This window comes from Ranitomeya imitator, chromosome 3, assembly GCF_032444005.1.
Source record: "Ranitomeya imitator isolate aRanImi1 chromosome 3, aRanImi1.pri, whole genome shotgun sequence".
Classification (NCBI taxonomy): Eukaryota; Metazoa; Chordata; class Amphibia; order Anura; family Dendrobatidae; genus Ranitomeya; species Ranitomeya imitator.
The window spans coordinates 428,416,261-428,440,411 of NC_091284.1; the positions used below are offsets into that span (position 1 = coordinate 428,416,261).

General features: G+C 46.8%; 1 protein-coding gene across 3 annotated transcripts in view; it reads left to right on the forward strand.

Annotated features, from left to right (window-relative positions):
* Positions 1 to 24,151, forward strand: part of AP2B1 (adaptor related protein complex 2 subunit beta 1) — a 153,656-nt gene that overhangs the window by 10,993 nt on the left and 118,512 nt on the right. For 2 of the 3 annotated variants that reach the window (XM_069757262.1, XM_069757264.1), the window contains exons 2-4: positions 2,371 to 2,430; positions 2,963 to 3,068; positions 12,626 to 12,761. In XM_069757262.1, the coding sequence (XP_069613363.1) occupies positions 2,394 to 2,430; positions 2,963 to 3,068; positions 12,626 to 12,761 (279 nt within the window). In that variant the 5' untranslated portion in view covers positions 2,371 to 2,393. Of the gene's footprint in view, positions 1 to 2,370; positions 2,431 to 2,962; positions 3,069 to 4,736; positions 4,756 to 12,625; positions 12,762 to 24,151 lie in introns of those variants that run through there. The other variant, XM_069757265.1, reaches the window with a different exon arrangement.

A 24,151-nucleotide genomic window follows, 5' to 3' on the forward strand; every position in this document is an offset into this window, starting at 1 on the left:
CTGCTGCTTCATTGTGATGGCGTAAAAGTTCCCTGTCCTGCCAATCGGTGGAGGTCACGGCAGTCAGTCCCCCACTGACCAACTATCCTGTGGATAGGTGATAACTTATATTCACCGGACAACAGCTGCTGAATCGGCATTGCTGCACCTTCACTCTCCGGAACGCTGGGGTTCCGAGCAGTCCGATTCCTATCCAACATGACACGACAGCTTGTTTTAGTGATATCCAATCACTTTGATATCGGGTTACGAAGTCGCACGTCAGGGCCGTGCGGTACTCGGTACCGGGTCCGGTCGCAATTAAAGGGGTGGTCACGGTGGCAGCGACCCGGTCCATGGCCCTGGGCGCCCAAGTAAAAGGGACGGTCTTTAAAGGGGTTGTGGAAATAAGGAACGTTTGTGACGCCACCTGTGGTTCTCGGTCAGAGGTGACCCAACGCTGCTTAAAGGGGTCCTCTGGGGGTGATGGTGCTGCAGCAAAGATGTTGTCGCTTCCCACAGGTGAAGCGGTGTCCCCAGGGCTCCCGGTGTATTTGTCAGGGATGGTGAATGCCGCAAATAATTGGAGGACACAGGGTTGCAGTCTTTACCTGGTTTACGGAGATGGTATTCAGCCTCAGTCCAGGGTACTGGTAACAGGTGTAGCTGGAGTCCAGGCAGCCTGAAGACAGGTCAGTTTGGGAGCCTTCCACTATGCGCTGGTCTGTGGTCCCTTGCTGCCTGTAGCTCTCTAAGGCCAGTCTCACACGCTCAGATAATTCTGGTACCGGAATTATCCGTGTCCGTGTCTCCGTGAGCTCACGTAGGCCATCCGTGTGGCACACGAGCGGCACACGTGTGCCAACTGGGTACCACGCGGAGCGTGCAGGAGACAGCGCTAGAGATAAGCGCTGTCCCCTGCATCTGGTGCTGAAGCGGCCATTCATACCTTCTCTCCAGCAGCGTTCGCACACATACACATGTGTGTGTACACACACATACACATATATACACACATATATACACACATACATACACATATATATACACACACACACACACACACACACACACACACACACACACACACACACACACACACACACACACACACATACCCTACTCTGGTCCTTATTCCAGAGAGATCTTTCATTGAATGCATGTGTCTACGTAAAAATGGACCAAACACAAGTGACGTCCGTGTGCTGTTTTTCAGTGACCACTTGCTAGGCGACACTTGGAAACCTCCATTAGATTTTTGTTTTTGCATTGACATTACTGGTCAAAGCGGACACACAGAATGCAAAGTGATGGAAAGCATCCGTATACCATATTGCGGCACACATTGCCTTTGACTAGTATGAAGCACAGAGAGCGCCTACGCTGATAGCCATATACAGAGCAGTGCCGACATTTTGATGCGTTTGGGTGGTCACCATAGACCACTTCCTCCACACACACAAACCTTTTCCATTTCTGTTCACACTTTGCATTTTGATGAAGTTTCAGCAGGGGATAAATACTTGCCCTCCACAGTCTTATGCTGAGTTCCAGCTCCCATTTTTCTCTTTCTGGCAGAACATTGATACGCGCCATTAAAAGTGCAGCGATCTTGTGGTGTCATCTAGTAGACACAGCCTCTATTGTGCTGCTATTGAAATGGGAACCTTGGTCATTAGCCGTGGCTTTCCTACTTTGCATGCTGGCCCCATTCCTTCAGCAACATGATTCAGATGTTTTCTACTCTCACTGCACCATGTATTGCCCAATAACTTCTAGGAAAAGAAATGGCTGGGTACAAGGCTTAGTATCACGTTCTGTGTTCCTGGGGCACGTTGTGTTAATGGCTTAACTGACTTTTGCGATCTACTAAGTGTCTTGTATATCTCTATCTAATAAGGAATATAGTAGTACATCTGTTCTGCCTTAATTCTTATATCCCTAGAATCTGTCCTTATCCAAATAAGTAGTATAACGAGTGCCCGCATGGTGTCCTTATAGCCAGATGGCGCAAGCGCCCACATTCCAAAACGGTACTATCCATAGCACAACGTATTGGGATGTGCGTGCCTATTGCCACTCTAACACAAATGGGCTCTACCCTCTTCTCCCATCACAGAGCTGCAATAGGAGTAAGCATGGAAGAAATTGGAAATCTCCAAGATGTATATGTGTGTGTGTGTGTATATATATGTATATATATGTATATATATGTATATGTATATATATATATATATATATATATATATATTATTATCGTATATTTAATATTTTTCCGATGACTTGATCTTATATTTTAGGAAGTTTTGACGACCTAAGTAGTTGATGGGATGTAATCTGTACTAAGTCATATTAATTTATGTTCTAATATTCTCTGTCTGTTTTCTGTAGGTGCCTGAAGAGAACGTGCAAACATGACCGATTCAAAGTACTTCACCACAAACAAGAAAGGTGCGTTTTTTTTTCTATGCTATAATGCATTTTGGAATTAGTAGGCTGATGTATAAGGTGCTTTAAATAAATTTAGTTGTAAACGTTATAGATTTTTGTTGCAGCCACCTAAACCTCTTTTAGATTGGTGGTGAAAGTCAGCGTCCTGAGACCCCTGAGATTAAACAAAGTGTGTAGACAGCGGTGTGCGGACCCATAGATTTTCTGCTGTACTCGTGCAGCACTGTGTGCACACTCATGCAGGATCTTTGCCTGCTGACCACTTTTTTCAGGGAGGTCTCAGAACAAAAATACCCATCTGTCTAGTTGATCCCTGCCTGCATTACTGCTTGCACAGATTATATGATTTAAGTCTGAAGTTTTACAGGTCAGTAGTATCGATATCTGTGCTTTCCAAATAAATCAAAAATGTGTTCTGGTGTAAATAATTCTTCCCTTATTCCCTTTTCTTCCCGAGAGTTTTAGATCTTGTCCTATATCTGTTGTATCCTGTATGTTGTGTGCCTACTGAATAAAATGTGCCCGATTTTAGGAGAGATCTTCGAATTGAAAGCAGAATTAAATAATGAAAAGAAGGAGAAGCGCAAGGAAGCTGTGAAGAAGGTCATTGCTGCCATGACTGTTGGCAAAGATGTGAGGTAATGGAAAATCCTCTTCAGAATGATTATAACATATTTAAGGGTGAAACAATTTCAATATTTTACTTGCTCCTACAGTTTGTCTATGCATTGGTAATTTTTGGCATTATTTGAAAAACAACTCCAGATGAAGCGCATAAAACCTATTCTGGTGTCCCATCCACTACAAAAAAAGAGATCTGAAGTGAAGTACTGCGATCTCAGGCCAAATAGGCTTAAATAAACTAAAGTTGTATTTTTTGTGTTAACCTTATGTATTCAGATATAAATACACATTCTCCATAGCCCTTGATGAAGCCAGGTGTCTGGTGAAACATGCTAGGTGAATTTTTGATACTGCCTGACCTTTAAATGCATGGAGCCACGTCCTATTCTTCATTATCTATTTAGGATGTGCACTACTGGTGTCATCTGAAAATTGTAGTTTGCTACAACAATTAATGGGAATTAATAATATCCAGCCTATAACAGGAATAAATATTTATATTATGCTGCTGCCACTAGGAGGCTGACATCAAGTAGACACAAAAAAAATTAGCTCCTCCTCTGCAGTATAAACTACACACACTGGCTCCAGCCGAACCAGTTCAGCTTAGTGTCAGTTGGAGGCACATGTGGTCTGATCTTCAGCTCACATCTATAACTTTCTTATTTTATTTTTATTTTTTACTTCAACATCTTCAACGGGCTTCAGGGGTGACAGATCCCTTAAGGGCTCCACTCTCTCCAAACCTACAACAGATTGGTACAGTGAGTGTCGCCTCCATGTACCCTCTCCTGCACCATTAACTATGGCTGCCTGAGATTTTTTTTTTAGGGGCGACGGGTCCCTTCAGGGCATTGTTCTCCTTGCACCTACAACAGAAGGAAACATTGAGTGTCGCTTCCATGTACTTCCCCTCTGAATCCAGGCAAATTCAGCCGGACCAACAGCCCTGTCTCATCCTAGTGGATTGAACCCATTGGATGCCCAGAGGCTCCGATTGTGTCCGTGCGGCCCCCATGGTATCGTCACTGACTGAACAGCGGCGATAGAAGGAGGGAGGGCGGTCCCTCTCCACCTCTGTCAAAGGGATGGTGGATTGAGGGTGCCCTGCACCGTCCAAGTTGCAGCTAACCTGTAGTGTGATTCCTCTCCACAGTCCAGACCCTGTGCTGCGGCGGTTTCAATACCGGGACTCACACCTTTTGGTAAGTGTGGGTTCGGGTGTATGGTCAGCATGGCAGCTTTCGGTGGAGGGTTTCTGTTACCGCGCGTGCAGCGCTATCTCTTTCTCCCCCTCTTCCCTGGGCGCAGGCGGACGGTGTACAAATTTAGGCCCAGCTTGGGCCTGCTTCACGTTGCATACGAGGCATCAGCCCCCTTTTCTATGACTCGCGGCGGAGCGCTGCCCACCGGGGATGCAGTGGACCTGGCTCCGCCTTCCATATCTGGTGTGTCTCGCATACTGTGAGACTTCCTATTCCTGATCTCGCAGCCGCACTGGAGAATACCGGCGCTGGCTCCGCCATCTCCCTGGCGCATCTCGTATATTATGAGACTTCCTCTTTTAAGCCTCGGCAGCCATTTTTCCATGCTGAGATCCACACGTGCAGCACTGCACACAGCGGATTCATCAGGCGTCTCTCTTCTACAGCCTGCCCGTACCTCATCAGGATGATGGCTCAGCAGAGCCACAGGACCGGGGTAAGATTGGGCTACACGATATACAAATCATTAGCCCCTTCTCTGCCTTATAGCCTCTAGGCCTTAAAATACATCATCTTCCCTATTGGGGCACATCAGCGGGATCAGGAACATTCTAAAGTACACCATGTCTAAATCTGCTAAAAAAGGCTACCAAAACACATACTGTGTTTTTCACCTCTTGTACCACGTGTCAGTCTGCGCTACCACGGGGACAGAGTACCCCACTCTGCAAGGCCAGTGCCCAGTGTACCTAGCCCTCCTGTGTGGGCTCTGTCATTGTCGCAGTCCATGGCCTCTCTGATTAGAGCAGTTGTCTCTCCAGGATCCCGCCACGGGTCGGGGCATTTCTATGCCTATCTTGGAAAGTTCTTCTGCCTCACAGGAACTATTGGCCAGCAGGGGCCGTGCTCAGTCAAAAACTCCACAGGCATCCAGAAAACGTATACACAGCTAATCTCCCAGGCCTTCTCGTGCCTCGGCATCAGTGAGCTCTGTTTCCCGCTCCCTCTCTCCCAAGGTTCATAGTAACCAGGACTCTGTCTGATACTGATATGCCGCTTGATCTAGATTCTCCGAACTATCAGGTGACTGTGGACAGTCTCGTCGAGGCAGTCAATCACACTTTGAAGATTGATGAGGACTCTAATTCTGTCCCGGATCAGGTGGTGTCCTTCAAGAGGACCAAGCGGTCCCATAGAGTTTTCTCCAACCATCCCAAATTTCAGGAAATAGTTCGGCGGCATAGAGAGCGACTGGACAAACGCTTCGCAGGTCAGAAACCGCTGGAAGCGAGAGATCCATTTTCATCAGATCTAAGGAAAGAGTGGGCCGAATCGTCCCCCACTTGATCCACAGGTATCATGCCTGTCTACCAAAACTCTCCTATCACTGCCGGACGTTTCTTCCATCAAAGACCCCACGGACCGTGAGATAGAGAATCTTGCCCGTTCGGTTTTTGAAGCGTCAGGCTCGGCGCTTTCTCTCTCCTTTGCGGATCTCACAAATCAGATCTCCTTAGCTGGAGACTATTTGGTGCATGCTTCCCTGGACGCAGCAAACTGTGCCGCTCTTGCAGCTGCAAATGCCATCTCCATTAGACTGGCATTGTGGGTTGGAATGGTGAGCGGATTCTTCCTCTAAGAAATCCCTAACATCTCTGCCTTACCAGAGCGGTCATTTATTTGGAGAAAAGCTGGATCAGCTTATCTCTGAAGCCACAGGAGGTAAAAGCAAATTCCTCCCCAGCAGAGGACTAGACGTCCTTTTCGTCGGCAACAGCAGACGTGTTTCTGATCCCATTTGGTCCAATGGAGCTACCTTTTCCGGCACGGGACGCTCTTCCCGTTGAGTCAGAGGCACCCCTAGTTTGTATAAGTCCAGCCAGTCCTGGAAAAAACGCCCCAAATAATCCAGATTTAAGGGAGCTAGGTCCCACAGATTCTCAGCTCAATGACTCATGGCATTATCCGGTTGACACCAGCAGAGTAGGTGGCCGTCTACTCATATTTTGCAATACCTGGCTCTCTGTTATTCATGACCAATTAATTGGTCAGGGACCTGGTGTCTTACAGTTACAAAGTAGAATTCTCTTCTCATCCTACAGCACGATTCTTTCCCTCTTGCCCGCCCAAAATAAAGACACAGGCACGGTCCTTCAACCAAGCCATCGATTCGCTACAACAAAATGGGGTCATCATTCCAGTCCCAGAAAACAAGAGGTTTAAGGGGTCCTACTAGAACTTATTCATGGTTCTGAAGAAAGACTGGACGTTGCAGCCCATTCTGGACCTGAAACTTCTCAACAAGTTTGTGAAGGTTCGGCACTTCAGGATGGAGTCCCTCTGTTCTGTCATCCCTTCAATGGAAAAGGAGGAGTTTCTTGCATCCATCGACATCCGGGATGCTTATCTGAATATCCCGATTCATTTTTCCCCCTCATTTTTCCCCCAGAGTGTTCACAAAGGTCATGACGGCCGTCATGTTTATTTTGCACTCTCTGGGGTAGTTGTTTTGCCGCCATACTTGGACGACCTCCTAGTCAAGGGCCCGTCATTTCAAGCATGCATAGAGTGCGTCCGTATAACTTTCTCGCCTGGGCTGGAAGATAAACTTAGACAAATCTTCCCCGATCCCAGCTCAGCAAATTTCCTTCCATGGAAATGACCTTGGACACATCCCGAGGGTTGGTGATTCTCCCTCAATACAAGGTCCTAGCCTTTCAACAGAGAGCCAGGGCACTCTCTCGCTCACGTCCTCTTGTCATCTCATTCGGTATGGAGGTCCTGGGCAAGATGGTAGCAGCAATGGAAGCGGTTCCTTTTGCCCAGTTTCACCTTCAGCCTCTACAACATGCGCTCCTAGCAGCCTGGGACAGGAACCCGTTCTCCCTCAGCCGACTATGTCGCTTGTTGCCGCGGGTCAAGCTGGCACTCAGGTGGTGGACGATGCGGTCGTCTCTCACCCAGGGGAGATCTTTCCTTCCGGTCCAGTGGCTGGTGGTCACCACCGACGCCAGTCTTCTGGGCTGGGGGGCTGTCTTTCGATATCACACTGCCCAGGAACGCTGGTCTTCTCGGAAGGTGATCCTCCCGATCAACATTCTGGAAATCTGGGCGATTTGATTAACCCTGCAACGGTTTCATCATCTTCTTACTCATCGCCCCATCTTAATACAATCGGACAACACCACAGCTGTGGCATATATCAACCACCAGGGGGCCACCCGCAGCAAGGCGGCAATGTGTGAGGTGAAGCACATTCTTCGTTGGTCCGAGAAGAACCACTCAATCATCTCAGCGGTTCACATACAAGGGGTGGAAAACTGGGCAGCGGACTTCCTCAGCCGCCAGGGTCTTGCTTCCGGGGAGTGGTCTCTGCATCCGGAGATCTTCCAGCAGATTTGTCATTGCTGGGGGACTCCGGACGTCGATCTGATGGCTTCAAGACTAAACGCCAAAGTGCCTGAGTTCATAGCTTAATAGTCTCGAAAAAAATCCGGCACACGGTTTTTCCAAACACGGTGAAATTTATTAGAAATGTAAATTTATTTCATTTCCTATTCAAGCAAAATGCACACAAAAAGGACCAAAAAGGTACATAAAGTAGGTATCAAGATCCACATGAGGTAGGTATCATATTTCAACGTTTCGGCTATAGCATTAGCCTTTATCAAGAGATACCTAAATAGGACGATATAAATTCAAATTACAAAAGGATGTGACTGAGTGCTCAGGAAGGTCCGGAGTGCGGTATAGCTAATGCTATAGCCGAAACGTTGAAATATGATACCTACCTCATGTGGATCTTGATACCTACTTTATGTACCTTTTTGGTCCTTTTAGGGCGCATTTTGCTTGAATACGAAATGAAATAAATTTACATTTCTAATAAATTTCACCGTGTTTGGAAAAACAGTGTGCCGGATTTTTTTCGAGACTATTAAGATATTTTTCCTGAGCACCTGTATATAACAGTCTGAGCCACTCCTTATCTGCTCTGAGTTCATAGCTTAGTCACGCGATCCAGAGGCCATCAAAGCGGACGCTCTGGTCATTCCTTGGTGTCAGTTTCGCCTTCCGTATGTGTGTTCCCCCACTTCCATTACTCCCGAGAGTCATCAGAAAGGTCAAGATGGAAGGTGATCCTAGTAGCCTCGGATGGACGTGTGGTATGCAGAACTGGTGCAGTTCGTCGCTGACATTCCCTGGCGACTACCGGATCATCCAGACTTGCTCTCTCAGGGCCCGATTTACCACCAGAACTCAGGGGTACTGCATTTAATGGCATGGCCGTTGAATCCTGGGTCCTAACCCAGGCTGGGTTCTCTAAGGAAGTGGTCCCCACCATGATTAACACCCAGAAGCCTACTTCCGTGCGCATCTATCACCGTACCTGGAAATCATTCTTTGCATGGTGCAGGGTCCGTGGTTGTTTTCCTCTTGTTTTCTCCATTACAGACATTCTGGATTTTCCACAGGCTGGTTTGAACTTGGGCCTAGCGCTTAGTTCTCTTAAAGGTCAAATTTCTGCCTTATCTGTCTTGTTCCAGTGCAGAATTGCTTCCAATCTGCAGGTAAAGACTTTTATTCAAGGGGCCCCACATTTGGTACCCCCATAGAAGACCTTTGGGTCCCTGGGACCTAAACCTGGTCTTGGATGTTCTACAGTGTCCTCCCTTCGAACCGCTACGGGACATTTCGCTCACCTGTCTTTCATGGAAGGTTGCCTTTCTTGTTGCGGTGACGTCTATTAGGCGCATATCGGAGTTGGCTGCCCTGTCCTGTCTAGCTCTTTTTCTGTACTTTTACCAGGGCTAGGTAGTCGTCAGGCTGTCTCCATCTTTCTTACCCAAGGTGGTTTCTTCCTACGACCTTAACGAGGTGATTGTTCTGCCTTCTTTTTGCCCGCCTCCTATACATCGCTTTGAATGGGCTCTTCACACCCAGGATGTAGTCAGGGCTCTCATAACGTACGTATCAAGGACGGCACCCTTGTGTAAGACGGACATCTTGTTTGTACTTCCCGTGGGTCACAGGAAGGGACTCGCTACCTCTAAGTCCACAATAGCCAGGTGGATCCGCTTGGCTATTCAGGAGACCTACCCCGTCAGAAACAAGCCTATCCCAGCTGGAATTAAAGCACACTCCACTCATTCAGTGGAGGACTCCTGGGCCATTCGGCACAAGGTGTCAGCGCAACAGGTTTGCAAAGCTGCGACTTGGTCTAGTCTGCACACCTTCTCGAAGCACTACAGTGTTCACACTCAGGCCTCAGCAGATACGAGCCTTGGAAGACTAATCTTGCAGGCGGCGGTATCGCATCTCTAGGCTGCTGGTGCATGAGGTCTAGTAGGTCCTGTCAGTAGTCCGCCCAGGTACTGGTTTAGGATGTCCCATGGTCCTGTGTCCCCCAATGAGGCAAAGTAGAAACAGGGATTTTTGTGTACTCACCGTAAAATCCTTTTCTCCGAGCCACTCATTGGGGGACACGGCACCCACCCTGTTGGCCTATCGACTCGTTGGTTTGACATTGGTATACTCTAATATAATGTTCTTGTTTTCCTTCTGCTTTGTCACGGAACTGGTTTGGCTGGAGCCAGTGTGTGTGGTTTATACTGCAGAGGAGGAGCTAATTTTTTTTTTTTTGTCTCTACGTCTTGTCAGCCTCCTAGTGGCAGCAGCATAAACCCATCGTCCTGTGTCCCCCAATGAGTGGCTCAGAGAAAAGGATTTTACGATAAGTATACAAAAATCCCTGTTTTTCAGCTCTGTGTTGTGATCAAACAATTTATTAAAATACAAGGTAATTCCCTCTCTACTTTAGCCTGAACAAACTGCAGTAAATTCTAATAGAGACTAACTATCATGCTGAAAACTAGACTGTACAAACCTTGGTTTATGAGAAACTGTTTTAAAGCAGGTGTTGAAAATATCCATCGTTCGCATCCCTACACTCCTGCTCATGCCGTTCCATGTTGTTGAGTGTGTTCAGCAGGACATCTGTAGTCATGGACATCTGTAGTCATAGCCTGAATTTATCTGCCTATGTTCTCCTGAAGTTCCTGTAATGTGACTTGTTTCTGTACACCAAGCCCTTCAAATGGCCCCAAAGGAAAACATCTGGCAATAACTATTTCTTTTTTCTTTATCAAGCCCTTTCAATTCCTGAATGACAGGACCTTTCTTGGCTGCTAGTTCACATGTAGAATACAACTAGGAAAGCCTGTGCAATAATTTACATTGAGATGGCAGAAGTTGCTGTTCTCATCTTGAATTATTTCCAGGGCTATGAAGACGGAGTCTGAGTTGGTGTCAATTTTGGTGGAGTCGGTATAAAATGGACCGACTTTGACTCCTAAAATATATAATAAATTGGGTACAGTAGTATAATGCAGGATGTGCTGTAAATGTTTTCATCAGAATTTGGGAAAGTTCTGAAATGTCCTATAAATGTCTGTTCTGTTCCTCGTCTAATGATCTCGGCTTTTAGTGGAGATGAATCTGTCCTGCACTTTATGCACATGCTCAGTAGTGAGGCAATGCTGTGGAGTCTGAGTCGCAAGGAATTTGGCAGGAGTGAATTGCAAACACCACCTACAAACTACTGATGCTCAGAAAAGTGTGCGGCAAGTCTATGTCGTAGTGGAGATGACCGGTTGGGCGACAGGTCGGCGAGACCTGTGAAGTCTATTCTCTCACTTCTCATGAACCAAAATCTGTACAGCCCAAATTTTAGTACGGTCAACCATCTTTTAGAAGTTACAGCAATTTGTCTGGGTAAAGTAGTGAGTGACCCACACTGTATAATTGTATCATCGGGATCTAGTGAGTCAGTGCTGTGACTATATAACCTATAGCTGTGACCTTTTATACATCTAGTAGATGTATGAAAAACCTTCTAGCTAACCACATTTTATTATAATAAAAGTTTAATTTCACACACGTGGTCAAAATTGTTGGTACCCCTCGTTTAATGACAGAAAACGTTTTTTTGTCATTAAACGGGTACCAAATATATATTTTTTTAATGGGAGTTGGACCTTCATTTTTCTCCATATCCCCCTTCATGTTGTTTTCCTGCAGGCACCACTAGAGGGAGCTTACTGCTCACTGTAATGCAATGAACTCCATAATAAGACGCTGTGCGATAGTCTTGCTCTGATGATGGCTGCAAATAGCCAGCAAACTGTATTCGTTTTTTTTTTTTCAAGTCATGTGGAGCTCTGTATTAGAGAAAAAAAAGTGTCTCCATCTGTTTATAAAGATATACAAAAAAATAAATCCGCTCAGAATTTCCAACCAAAAAAGGATTTGATGATAAAACATGGGAATTGCACTTATTGGTTTTTCTTGCATTTATGGCAGCACACTTGTGAAATCTGAGTTTGCCTTGTGCCTTGGGTTGTTAGTCCCAGCTATGAGCCATCCTACTGGAGGCTGAGGTCCGAGGGCGCCAGCCGGGCTGATATGTTCACAAATGTGCTGCCAGGGGTAAGGAAGAAAGGCAGAGATCCACTTTGCTTGCAAAAATGCGTATGCAGTATAAGTAGCTCAATCTTTTGCAGTCGGTCACACCTGTATATTTATTATATTCGTAAATGTATTTACTGGACTTCAATGAGTTAAATGTGAAAAGAGCCCAGAGGCTGAAAACTGTGATCATCACAAGTCTTATTCTATTTTACATGGTGCATAGAAATGTACACAGTGCATGATCCGGTTTCTTCATACCATGTGCAGACTCTGCCTTGCTTTATTTATGGCAGGACATTGGGTTCACGTATAAGCCAGACATGTTGTGTGCATCTTCTTGAATTGGTTATGCAAGTCTTTCCACCAAGGACCCTTGTCGCACCATCCCATATTGTGCTGAAAGGTATTTTCTGGAGTTTGTAGACTGCTGGATGAAGACCTTCTGCCTATAAGACTTGAAAGGAACATTTTCGTCTCGCGAGGTTCCTGGAGACTGATGAATTCTAATTAGGCTGAGAACATCAACTGTAGAACTTGGACTGTGCTACAGTGTGCTCTTGGTAACCTGACCATAAACTGTGCTCCGCTTGCAAAGCACTAACCTATTGTCTGGAGTGCTGGTTATTTTCTTCTCCTTAGCTGCTGGGACCTTCCCTTCTACAGGCATAGGGAATAACCACACTGCTACTCTATAGGAGCGTTTTTGGCTGAATGCTTAGCAAACAGAGAAAATGAGACTAAAAAAGTGGATCTCCATCTTTTACCAATGTGTTAGGTCCAAACTTCACTGCGGACAATTTTCTTAATAACTATTGGAGATCCATTTTTTCTGATAAAGGACTCTGAAACTCCATGCCTGGACATTTAATTTACATTTTTCTTTTCTTTTACGGCAGCTCCTTGTTTCCAGATGTGGTGAATTGTATGCAAACCGACAACCTAGAGCTGAAGAAACTTGTGTACCTCTACCTGATGAACTATGCCAAGAGCCAGCCAGACATGGCTATCATGGCTGTGAATAGCTTTGTTAAGGTAGGTTTATTTTTCAGCTATATAGAACCCTTTTTTGATACATCCCTCATATATTAAATCATCCTATATTAAAGTGGTTGCCCCCTATTCTGGACAATCCTTTTTCAACCTATATGCTCCCCCTGTAAAATAATTACTCTTATACTCCCCTCCGGTATGGATGGCGTTCCAATGGTGTCGGCACTAGCTCTCCCGTGATGTTGCGTGACCCCTGCAGCCAACAAACAAATCCACCATCCGGAGGCAGTGAGCGCTGCAACTGCTCTCACTTCTTCCAAGTGTCTGTTAGGTTTGTAAAGGAAAAGCGTAAAGCCACTTTTGATTGGCCGTAGGAATCGTGTGACATAACAATTATGTCACTCGACTCCTGGTAGACCTCGCTGGAATAGCTCCTGCACTGGCAGTCAGGACCGTATTTGCCACTAGGCACGTGAGGGCACGTGCCTAGGGCACCAGGATGCAGGGGGCGGAACCTGAGCTGAGCAAGGTTTTGTTTTTTTTGTTAAGGCTGGGGTCTGCCCGCCCACCCCCCTCAACCCTCCCCACCTCCTTGATAGCGATATACTCACCCTCCACCAGCGGTGCCTGGTCTCAGCGCCGGCAGCAAGTCCTGTGCTCACAGCGATCACGTGGTACCGCTCATTAAGGTGATGAATATGGTTGCATATTCATTGCCTTAATGAGCGGTACCATGTGACCGCTCAAGACAGGAAGAAGCTTCGGCGCCGGGAGTCGGGACAGAGGTGCAGGAGGAAGAGTCTGTTCAGCGCGCTGTGAGGAGGGTGAGTATGACGGCCGGGGAAGGAGAAGGAGGACGGGGGAGCCACGTATACAAGATGGGGGGGAACGGAGCCACGCATACAAGGATGGGAGGGGGGGGAACGGAGCCACGCATACAAAAATGGGAGGAGGGGGAGCAGAGCCAAGCATACAAAGATGGAAGGAGGGGGAGCAGAGCCACGCATACAAGGATGGGAGGAGGGGGGAACGGAGCCACACATACAAGGATGGGAAGAGGGGGGGGGAACGGAGCCACACATACAAAGATGGAAGGAGGGGGGAGCAGAGCCACGCATACAAGGATGGGGGGGAGCCATGCATAGAAAGATGAGAGGAGGGGGAACAGAGCCATGCATACAAGGATCGGAGGAGGGGAGCAGAGCCATGCATACAAAGATGGGAGGAGGGGGGAGCAGAGCCACGCATACATGGATGGGAGGGGGAAGCCATGCATACAAAGATGGGAGGAGGGGGAGCAGAGCCATGCATACAGGATGGGAGGAGGGGAGCCATACATACAAGATGGGACAGGGGAGCCATGCATACAACAGGGGGAGCCACACAGAGCAGAACAGCATGGGTGGAACCACAGATACCGGGATAGGAATGAGGGGACAATGCATACCCGGATTATACTCGAGTAGATAAGCTTACCCAGTGGAGCTGAAGACATCAAGGATTAAGTGCACGGGGATGGGGGGGATTTATTATGTGTGGAGAATGTGTGTGGCGAGGGGGGTTTTTAATGTGTGGGGTGAGATTTGAGGACACAAAATGAATAGCAAAGGGAGAGATGAGGAAACAGTACAGGGGAATGGAGGCATGTACGAGGAAACAGTATGGGGGATGGGTGCAGACATTATGGGGAGCTACAGGAATGTATGTGGACATGTTTTGAGTAGCGATGTGAAAAATGTATGTGGACAGAGTACGGGGAGTGAGGGTGATGGGATGTGTGCAGACACAGTATGGGGAGTCAGGTGAGCAGGCAGTATAGAAAGTGAGGGGGTAAATATATGAGGAGACAGTTTGGTGAACAGGAGGGATGTGAGAGGAGACAGTATGAGGAGGGAGGGGAATACTGTGAGGAGACAGTATGAGGGGACAAAACTGAGTGGCACAGAATAAAAATGAGTAGTGGAGGCGTAGCATGGAGGGAAAGTGTAAGGGCACAGCCAGGAGGGGACAGTATTCCAAGGAGGGGGAGTGTGATGAGATGGTACAGTATAAATACTGGGCCCTATAGGGGGGACACAGTGTGAGAGAACAATGTGAAGAGGGTGCTGGTATGGAAAGGAGAGGTCAGTGTGAAGAGCATGTACCATAAGAGGGACAATGTGGGGGTCACATTTTGTGCAGACAATATAGTGAGGGGCAATTTTTTTATTCAGGAGCATTATAATGACACTTGTATCTTTAAGGGCGTCATGTGGAGATTTTCTGCAATAGAGCGGAGAAGATGAAAGTCTGCAGAGATGGCTGTGGATGAGAAAATTCATCATGGGGTCTGGACAAGATGAAGAAAAGATGAACGACTCCAGAGACGACACCATCTATAAGGTACCTGGATGTAAATGTTATTTGTAATACTGACTAATTCTCATGTTTTTATATATATTAGGAGCATTAAAGGAGCTGTCCAGGTTTGTAATGTGTCTGCAGTCATTCTTTGTGACTGCAGACTTCTGAATTCTTACAGTGCGCACTGCACGCTGTCAGGATTCTCTCGTGCTGGCGATTTACATACATGCGGTCACGTGCTGACTAGACATGTGTGGCCTCACTCAATGAAAATGAACTGAGCGAGGCCGGGCACGTCTAGTCGGAATGTGGTCAGAAGTATACAAATCACATACTTGTTCTGACATGACTGTCCACCAGCAAGGGAGAATCCTAAAAGTGTGCAGTGCATTAGTTGTGAGAATTCAGAAGCCTGTGATGCCAGGACTCAGCTCTGCAGGTTCCAGTAGTCGTCACATGGACACGTCACTCATATGTGATTTTTCCCGTCTCCCATGACAGCACACCTGAGAGAGGGATCCGCCCAGTCGGGACAGGAAACCTACTGAAATAAAAGGGCGGTACCTCTCCCTCGCTTCAGTTGGGTTTCCTGTCCTGATGGGAACCCTTGTGCTGAACATCACGGCGGTATTTGTTGATAGAAGTTCCACTCACCCACTCCTGTCCCGGCACTGGAAGAACAGGCAGGGCGCCTGTATGCCGGCCTTCAGGAAGCTGGAAGCGCCGTCCGCAGATCCTCCGGGCTCTGGCGCACGTGCGGGCGTCGGAACAGCCACAGTTCGTGGTCCTGGGGCCCTTCTGTGTCTCCCACGCCGCTCTCCCCCTCTGTGAGCAGTAACTTCCTGGCGCGCGGCTGGCGTTGCACGCAAGGCACGCTGGTTAGGGGCGTGCCTGCGTGACGTCAGAGCCGTGCACCGGATCCAAGATGGCGGCGCCCATCGCTCTGATCACCGGCATCGTTCCAGGCTTCCCGGCGGGATTCAGGAGGGGGAGAAGCTCGTATCAGGGACCGGAAGAGGCGGTGAGCACGGCGGTTCACCCTATTTAAGGGTAAAGTGACATAGAAACACCGCTCACTTCGTTAAAGCTCTCCAGAGATGGAGAATACTATGGAGCAGCAGCAGCAGCCTTTACAGCAGCATGAGCCCAGGTCAGGTGCTTCACCTGCCCACCAACGTGTTAAAGGGAGTGGCCGCTCCAGTGGAAGGAGTAGCAATCGCCCTCGGAGGTCACAGGACTCCTCAGCATCTAGGAGGGATGTGGTCCATGCTCCTATTCAGCCTCAGAATCCGGTACCCTTCATGGTCAGCGGGTGGTGAGTGATCTTCGTGAATGTCACCCTGGTGGTAATGGGCTACTTTTTCTGTTTGCTTGGCAGGCGCCGAGGAAGGCTAGCAACAAGTCTAAGAACAAGGAATGTGCCCTCTGTAGAGTTCCGTTGACAGCCCAGTGGCAGAAAAGTCTTTGTGCGGATTGTATCCAAAAGACTATCCAGGAGGAGACCCCTGACTTTGCCTCTAGTCTTAGAGCCATGATTAGGGCCGAAGTGGAAGGCTCAGTTAAATCGGCACTTAAAAGAAAGGGTAGTAAGAACCCTGAACTTATTTTAGATACTGATGTCTCTCCGTCTGACGAGGAATATCAGGAGGAAGTTATCTCCCTTCCACTCTTCCTCTATATCCCCCGACTCCTCTTCAGATAGCGATGAGGGGGGCCGTCCGTGTTTTCTGACTGAGAACACGGATAAATTAATAAAAGCCGTTAGAGCTTCAACGGGCCTTTAAAGATGAAAAAGCGGCCAAGTCCCTGGAGGACATTATGTTTGGGGGTTTAGAAGAAAAAAGAAAGCCTACTTTCCCTGTGAATTCCAAGGTAAAAGCCCTTATAGAAAGAGAGTGGAGGAAGCCGGAAAAATCGGGTAATCTGCCCTCGGCTTCTAAAAGACGTTATCCCTTTGAGGAGAAGGATTCGGAAATATGGGATAAAGTTCCAAAAATTGATGGTGCAGTTGCCAGGTCGTCTAAAAAGTCTTCTCTTCCCTTAGAAGACTCTGGTGTATTAAGAGACCCTCTAGATAAAAAAGCGGACGGGTTCCTAAAGCATACCTGGGAGGCAACTGCAGAGGGGTTAAAACCGGCAATCGCCGGAACTTGTGTTGCACGCTCCCTTATAGTCTGGTTACAACAGATAGAAGACCAGTTAAAATCTAAAGTGTCGAGAGAAGACATCCTAACCAATGTAACTATGGCTAAAGGAGCGGCTGCCTTTATAGCAGACTCATCGGCAGACTCAGTGAGACTAGCAGCCAGAGCTGCGAATCTATCTAATGCGGCTAGACGTGCTCTTTGGTTAAAGGGATGCCCGGGCGACTTGCCTTCAAAAAACAGACTTTGTTCTTTACCATGTGATGGCCATTTCCTTTTTGGACAGAAATTAGAGGATATTTTGGAGAAAGCAGGGGATAGAAAAAAGAGATTCCCTCGCTTTCCGGTGGACATTAGACGTCCCTATTTTCGGAGGGGGAAATTTAGTAGAGGTCGCCCCCCGGAAGATAGAAGGAATTGGGACTCCAGAGACAGGAAGGGATCTGGATATATGTTTAAAGGTCCCTCAACATCGGCGAGGAAGCCCTCCCAATGACGCCAGGCCAGAAGTAGGGGGAAGGCTTTCATCTTTTTTCCCAGCTTGGGTAAAGATCTCCCCCAGTCCTTGGACTCTGAAGGTCATCAAAGATGGCCTAAAAATAAATTTTGTTTATCTACCACGACAGACTTTTGTGTTAACGCCCCAAAGAAAAACCCCGGAGGAACAGCTTGCCTTGGAAGCAGAGGTATTGGAACTGGTATCAAAACGAGTTCTGGTAGAAGTCCCGGGAGAAGAGCAGGGAAAAGGTTTTTATTCCCCTCTTTTTTTTGATAAGAAAGCCAGACGGGTCTCTGAGAACCATTGTCAATTTAAAAAATCTAAACCGGTCGGTAGTAAACTGCTCCTTCAAAATGGAGTCTGTGAATACAGCGATAAAACTCTTGTTCCCAGGTTGCTTCATGGCAGCCATAGACTTAAAGGACGCCTACTACCACGTCCCAATCCATCGGGACTACCAAAAATTCCTAAGAGTAGCAGTTTATGTCCAAGGTTGTCTCAGGCACTATCAATACACTGCCCTCCCGTTCGGCCTGTCAATAGCGCCGAGAATTTTTACAAAGCTAATGTCAGATGTCATGTCCTTCCTCCGCTCTCAGAACGTAGTTATAGTTCCGTACCTGGACGACTTCCTTATAATAGGGAACTCAGCAGCACATTGTCTGGCGCAAATAAAAGAAGTTATAACAACGCTAGAGCGGTTGGGGTGGAAAATAAATCTCGCCAAGTCGAGATTGACGCCGGAGCTAGTCCAGTCCTTTCTGGGTTTAGTTCTGGACTCCACATGTCAGCTTTGTCTCCTACCAGAAAACAAGCTGGTCAAAATTCAAAATCTGGTGAAATCGGCAATTCATCACCCCATAATGACGTTGAGAAAGGCAATGTCCCTGTTGGGTTCTCTGACGTCCTGTATACCTGCAGTAAGATGGGCACAGTTCCATCTAAGACAGTTACAGTGGGAGGTCCTGTCAGCACAGAGGTCGTTAAAAGGGCATTTAGAGGGGAAGCTTCGCCTTTCGTTAGGGGAAACAGATTCCCTAAAATGGTGGGCCGTGAGAGATCATTTGGCGTCGGGGGTCCAGTGGATAACTCCGATAGATCAGATCATCACCACAGACGCAAGCGGTTCAGGATGGGGGGCCCATTTAGGGACTCTCTCAGTTCAGGGATCCTGGTCCCAACTAGAATCACGTCAGGCGTCAAATCTAAGAGAGTTATGGGCTCTAGAGAGAGCTGTAAAACATTTCCTTCCCATCCTTCAGGGTCACCATACTAGGGTCATGTCAGACAATCACGCAGTAGTTGCATATATCAACCACCAAGGGGGGACGAGATCCCCTTCCCTGATGAAGTCAGTGTCTGTCCTCCTACAACTAGCGGAGCGCCACCTACTATCCCTCTCGGCTCTCCACATAAAGGGAGTCGAGAATACGAAAGCAGACTACCTAAGTCGCAAAACACTGAAACAAGGAGAGTGGTCTTTGAAATTCCAGGTGTTTCATCAGATATTGCAGGCTTGGGGCTTACCTGTAATAGATTTATTTGCCACCCTAAACAACAGGAAAGTAGAGAATTTCTGTTCATTAGACCCGAGAGAGAAACCCTTCGCGGTAGATGCTCTCCAGATACAATGGAATTTCAGTCTCGCGTATGTATTTCCACCGATAGCAATGATTCCGACAGTGGTAAGGAAGATCAGAATGGAGCAGGCGAGAGTAATTTTGATTGCTCCATTTTGGCCAAAAAGACCTTGGGTTTTCCCTCCTGAGACAAATATGATACGATACAATACGATACACTTTATTGATCCCGTGGGAAATTATGGTATCACAGCAGCACAACTTAAATCATAAAAATCATAAAGGAATTACATAGTTGACATGACAGTGGAGTTGACAGAAGAACATTATACATTAGAATAGGACATACACAACAAGTGAACTGAAATCTAGAGAAATAAGTAGACATTCACCTTGGTGGTTTAACCCTAATGTTATTGTTGTACATCCCCATAGCAGTTGGCACAAACGATTTCCTATATTTTTTCCTTGTTACATCTCAGAAGTATTAGCCGGTTACTGAAGGTGCTCTTCTGTCTCATGAATAGCTCATATAATGGATGTGCATTATTGTTCATAATTGCCATACACTTTTTCAGAGTTCTTTTCTCCTCTACCTCCCCAAAAGAGTCCAGATTGCAGCCCACAGCAGAACTTGCCTTCTTAATAATCTTATTCAGCTTATTAGCATCAGAGGCCCGCACACTACTACCCCAGCACGTGATTGCAAAAAAGATGGCACTTGCCACTACAGATTGGTAGAACATTTCTAACATTTTGCTACACACATTAAAAGACCTCAGTTTCCTTAGGAAATACAATCTGCTCATCCCCTTCTTGTAGACAAACTCTGAGTGGCATTTCCAGTCCAGTTTGCTATCCAAATGGATCCCCAAATATTTGTAACTCTCCACCTGCTCTACCTCCTGACCAGCAATAGTGATCGGTAAGCATTCCACCTTTATCCTGCTATAGTTGGCCACCAACTCCTTACTTTTCTTAACATTTAGTTGTAGATAGTTACCATTGCACCAATCCACAAAATTCGACACCACGCTTCTGTATTCCTCATCCCCCTGATCTCCCCTAATGCATCCCACAACCACGGAGTCATCCGAAAATTTTTGAAGGTGGCAAAGTTCAGATTTATACTGAAAGTCTGAAGTATACAGAGTGAAAAGAAAGGGCGCAAGCACCGTTCCCTGGGGGGGCATCTACACTGCTCAATAATCTGCTTGACACCACTGCTCCCATCTGTACAAACTGTGGCCGATCTGATAGGTAGTCAGTTATCCAATTTCTCATCCCCTCCTCAACCTTCATATCAGTCATCTTTTTATGTAGTAAAAGTGGCTGCAGGGAGTTAAATGCACTCGAGAAATCGAAGCATATCGCTCGCACCATGGTATCGTCAGTCTCCAGAAATGAATGTACCCCATGTAACAGAAAGAGAATAGCATCATCCACCCCCAATCTATGTCGGTAGGCAAACTGAAGGGGATCGATAAAAGCATTGACCCTTGGTCTTAAATGAGCAAGCACTAATCTTTCCAAGGCCTTCATAGCGTGAGATGTTAAGGCTACAGGACGATAGTCATTTAGGGTTGCAGGAGAAGAAGACTTGGGTACCGGCACCAGACAGGAAGTTTTCCATAACACTGGTACCCTCTGTGTTTGTATACTTCCATTAAATAGGCGTGTAAAGACAGTACACAGCTGGTCTGCACAAACGTTAAGGACACGTGAGCTGAGTCCATCTGGACCTGCTGCTTTACCAATGTTAAGTGACTTAAACTGCCTCCTCACATTATTTTCGGATACTCTAAAATTAGTCTGCTCCTCCTCCAATATCGATGTTGCAGAATTTGCACCCAATTCCCATCCACTATCAGTTGGCAGTACACATGTCAGTGACCGATCCATGGATTCTGCCAGAAATTCCGGACCTGCTTACTCGGGGTCCAATATGCCACTCTAAAGTGAAGGGCTTCCATCTTGCAGCCTGGAATTTGAGAGGGCATTATTGAGTAGACAAGGATTTTCACCAGGGTTAGTCTCCACCTTGTTGAAAAGTAGAAAGCCAGTAACATCGAGGATATATGGTAGAACATGGAAAAAGTTTCTAGATTTTTCAGGGCAACCTCTGGGGGACAAGGCGCCTGTAGGTACTATTCTAGAATTTTTACAGGCGGGTTTACAACTGGGGTTGGCAACTAATACGCTCAAAGTACAGGTGTCGGCATTAGGAGCCTTATATAATTGTAATCTGGCCTCCAATAGATGGGTGTCCTACTTTATAAAATCCTGTAGTAGGTCTAGACCAGTAATAATTCAGAGGGTTCCTCCATGGGATTTGAATTTGGTGTTAGAGGCTCTAACTAGTGATCCATTCGAACCTTTGCAGGAGTCATCGATAAAAATGCTCACTCTTAAGACAGTACTTCTGGTAGCGTTGACATCAGCCCGTAGGGTGAGTGACTTGCAAGCCCTAGCTATCTCCCCTCCTTACACACAGATATTTGATGACCGAGTAGTACTCGGACCAGATCCGGCATATCTGCCGAAAGTAGTTCTTAAATTCCATAGAAGCCAGGAGATTGTGTTACCCTCTTTTTGTGATAATCCCAAAAATCCGGGGGAAGAGAAATTTCATACACTGGATGTAAGAAGAGCTATTTTGCAATACATATCTTTGACTAGTCAGTGGAGGAAAGATCAGTCCTTATTTGTAGCTTTCCAGGGTAGTAGGAAGGGATATGGGGTATCCAAGGGTATTATTGCTAGGTGGATTAGGGAGGCCATTTCCTTATCCTATGCTTCTCGTGGTGCCCCAATCCCTGAAGGCATCAAGGCTCACTCCACCAGAGCTGTGGCTACTTCCTGGGCATAAAAAGCAGAGGTATCGATTGATCAAATTTGTAAGGCCGCTACCTGGTCCTCACCGTCTACCTTCTTTAGACACTATCGACTAGATCTATCCTCCTCAACTGACCTTACCTTTGGTAGAAGGGTGCTGCAAGCGGTGGTCCCTCCCTAAGGTGTTTCTTTCTCCAAAAATCTCTCAGGTGTGCTGTCATGGGAGACGGGAAAACACCAAGGTTACTTACTGGTAGCCAGTTTTTCCGGAGCCCATGACAGCACCTGTATATTCCCTCCCTTCTTTTTCACCCTTTGGTGTGCACTTTTAGTTGGGTGTTTTTTTTATTATTATTATAATGTGGTGGTAGATTACCATGTGGACTAACCAAGGGGGCCTCTCATGCTCTGAAAACCAACTGAAGCGAGGGAGAGGTACCACCCTTTTATTTCAGTAGGTTTCCTGTCCCGACTGGGCCGATCCCTCTCTCAGGTGTGCTGTCATGGGCTCCGTAAAAACCGGCTACTAGTAAGTAACCTTGGTGTTTCATACTTGTGGACCTGTGACAACGAGCTTTTCTTCCTCTTCTGTTTTTCACTGAACATTGAGAGCATTAGGGAGAGGAGCCCGTGGGTACATGACTAAGTGTGAAAATCGCATATGTCCTGGGGGGAGGGCACCAAAATGAATTCTTGCCCAAGGTGCCAGAAACCCTAGATACACCTCTGCCGGTATGCCACTGCGAGCGGTGGTTACCGGGTCTGGTGGAGGGATGTCTGTGCACAGGCAGTGAGGCAGGGACTGAGAGTGTGCACAGCGAGAATGGGGATCCGGAGACTGCCCGTCCCAGTCTACACCGTAGCCTGGAGCCCTCATTATCGTAGGAATATATCAGTTAATAAATTGTTTTTTCTAAAGGTTTATAGAGTAGTTTTAGGTCAGAGGGGGATGGTTAGGGATAAGCTAGCAAGATGCAGGGACAGGTAGTGATGGCTACATGCGGACATGTGCGACACTTGCGGTTTTGCCCTTGCGGTAAGACAAAAAAACATTGCTAGCAGCGCTTTTTTCCATTGCTGCCAATACGGCATTTGCCGGATCGTGGCAAAACCGTAAGTGCCACACATGTCCGCAAGTCCCATAGGGAATGAATTAGGCAGAACGCAGTGTTGCCGTAAGTGATCCGTTACTTGGCAGATGCGGAAAAACTGCTGGATCTGCTGCAAAAGGCTACTTTCACATCAGCGATTTTTGCCAAAGTCACTGCCGGTAGTGTCATACTCACCAATGGGGGAGGCAGCACTAAAAGTGCCTAGGGAAGCAGAAACTCTAAATACGGCCCTGCTGGCGGTGAATATAAGTATTATTATTTTACTGTGGAGGATGCAGAGAATGGGGTGTCCAAGTAGTGGACAACGCCTTTTTAATAGGTTTTTGTCAAGCTTAATTTAATATTCTATGTACACATTGTGGCACATTTCTCAATATGGTCTCATTTTTAGCACAGTGTCGTACATTACTGTATCACTTGTTTTCACAAACCATGCTATTCACTGAAGCCATGCTTCCTTGTCAGAGAGTGCACTTAAAGTGTCTAAAACACATAATGAATACAGCACAAGTCATGAAAGTCAGTTCTTTGTGCATTGCTTTCAGAGCTCTGGCACATATACCTTATTTTTCAGACTATAAGACACACCTATGTTTTAGAGGAGGGAAATAAAATGAAAGCAAAAAATGTGGTTATGACATTGTTATAGGGGTAATATCCCCCAATTCTGTTGTATACATGGCCCCCATCCCCAGCCTGGCATAGATTTCGCCACCATCCCCATTCTCGTATAGATGGCCCACATCATGTTGCACACATAAAAAAAAAAATTAAAGGGAACCTGTCACCCCGTTTTTTCAAGAAGAGCTAAAAATAGCGTTAAATAGGGGCAGAGCTGGGCTTTACATTAGTGTATTTTGGAGCCTTTATTCCCCACCTATGCTGGAGATCGCGGCGGCCATTTTCCTGCAGCCGAGAT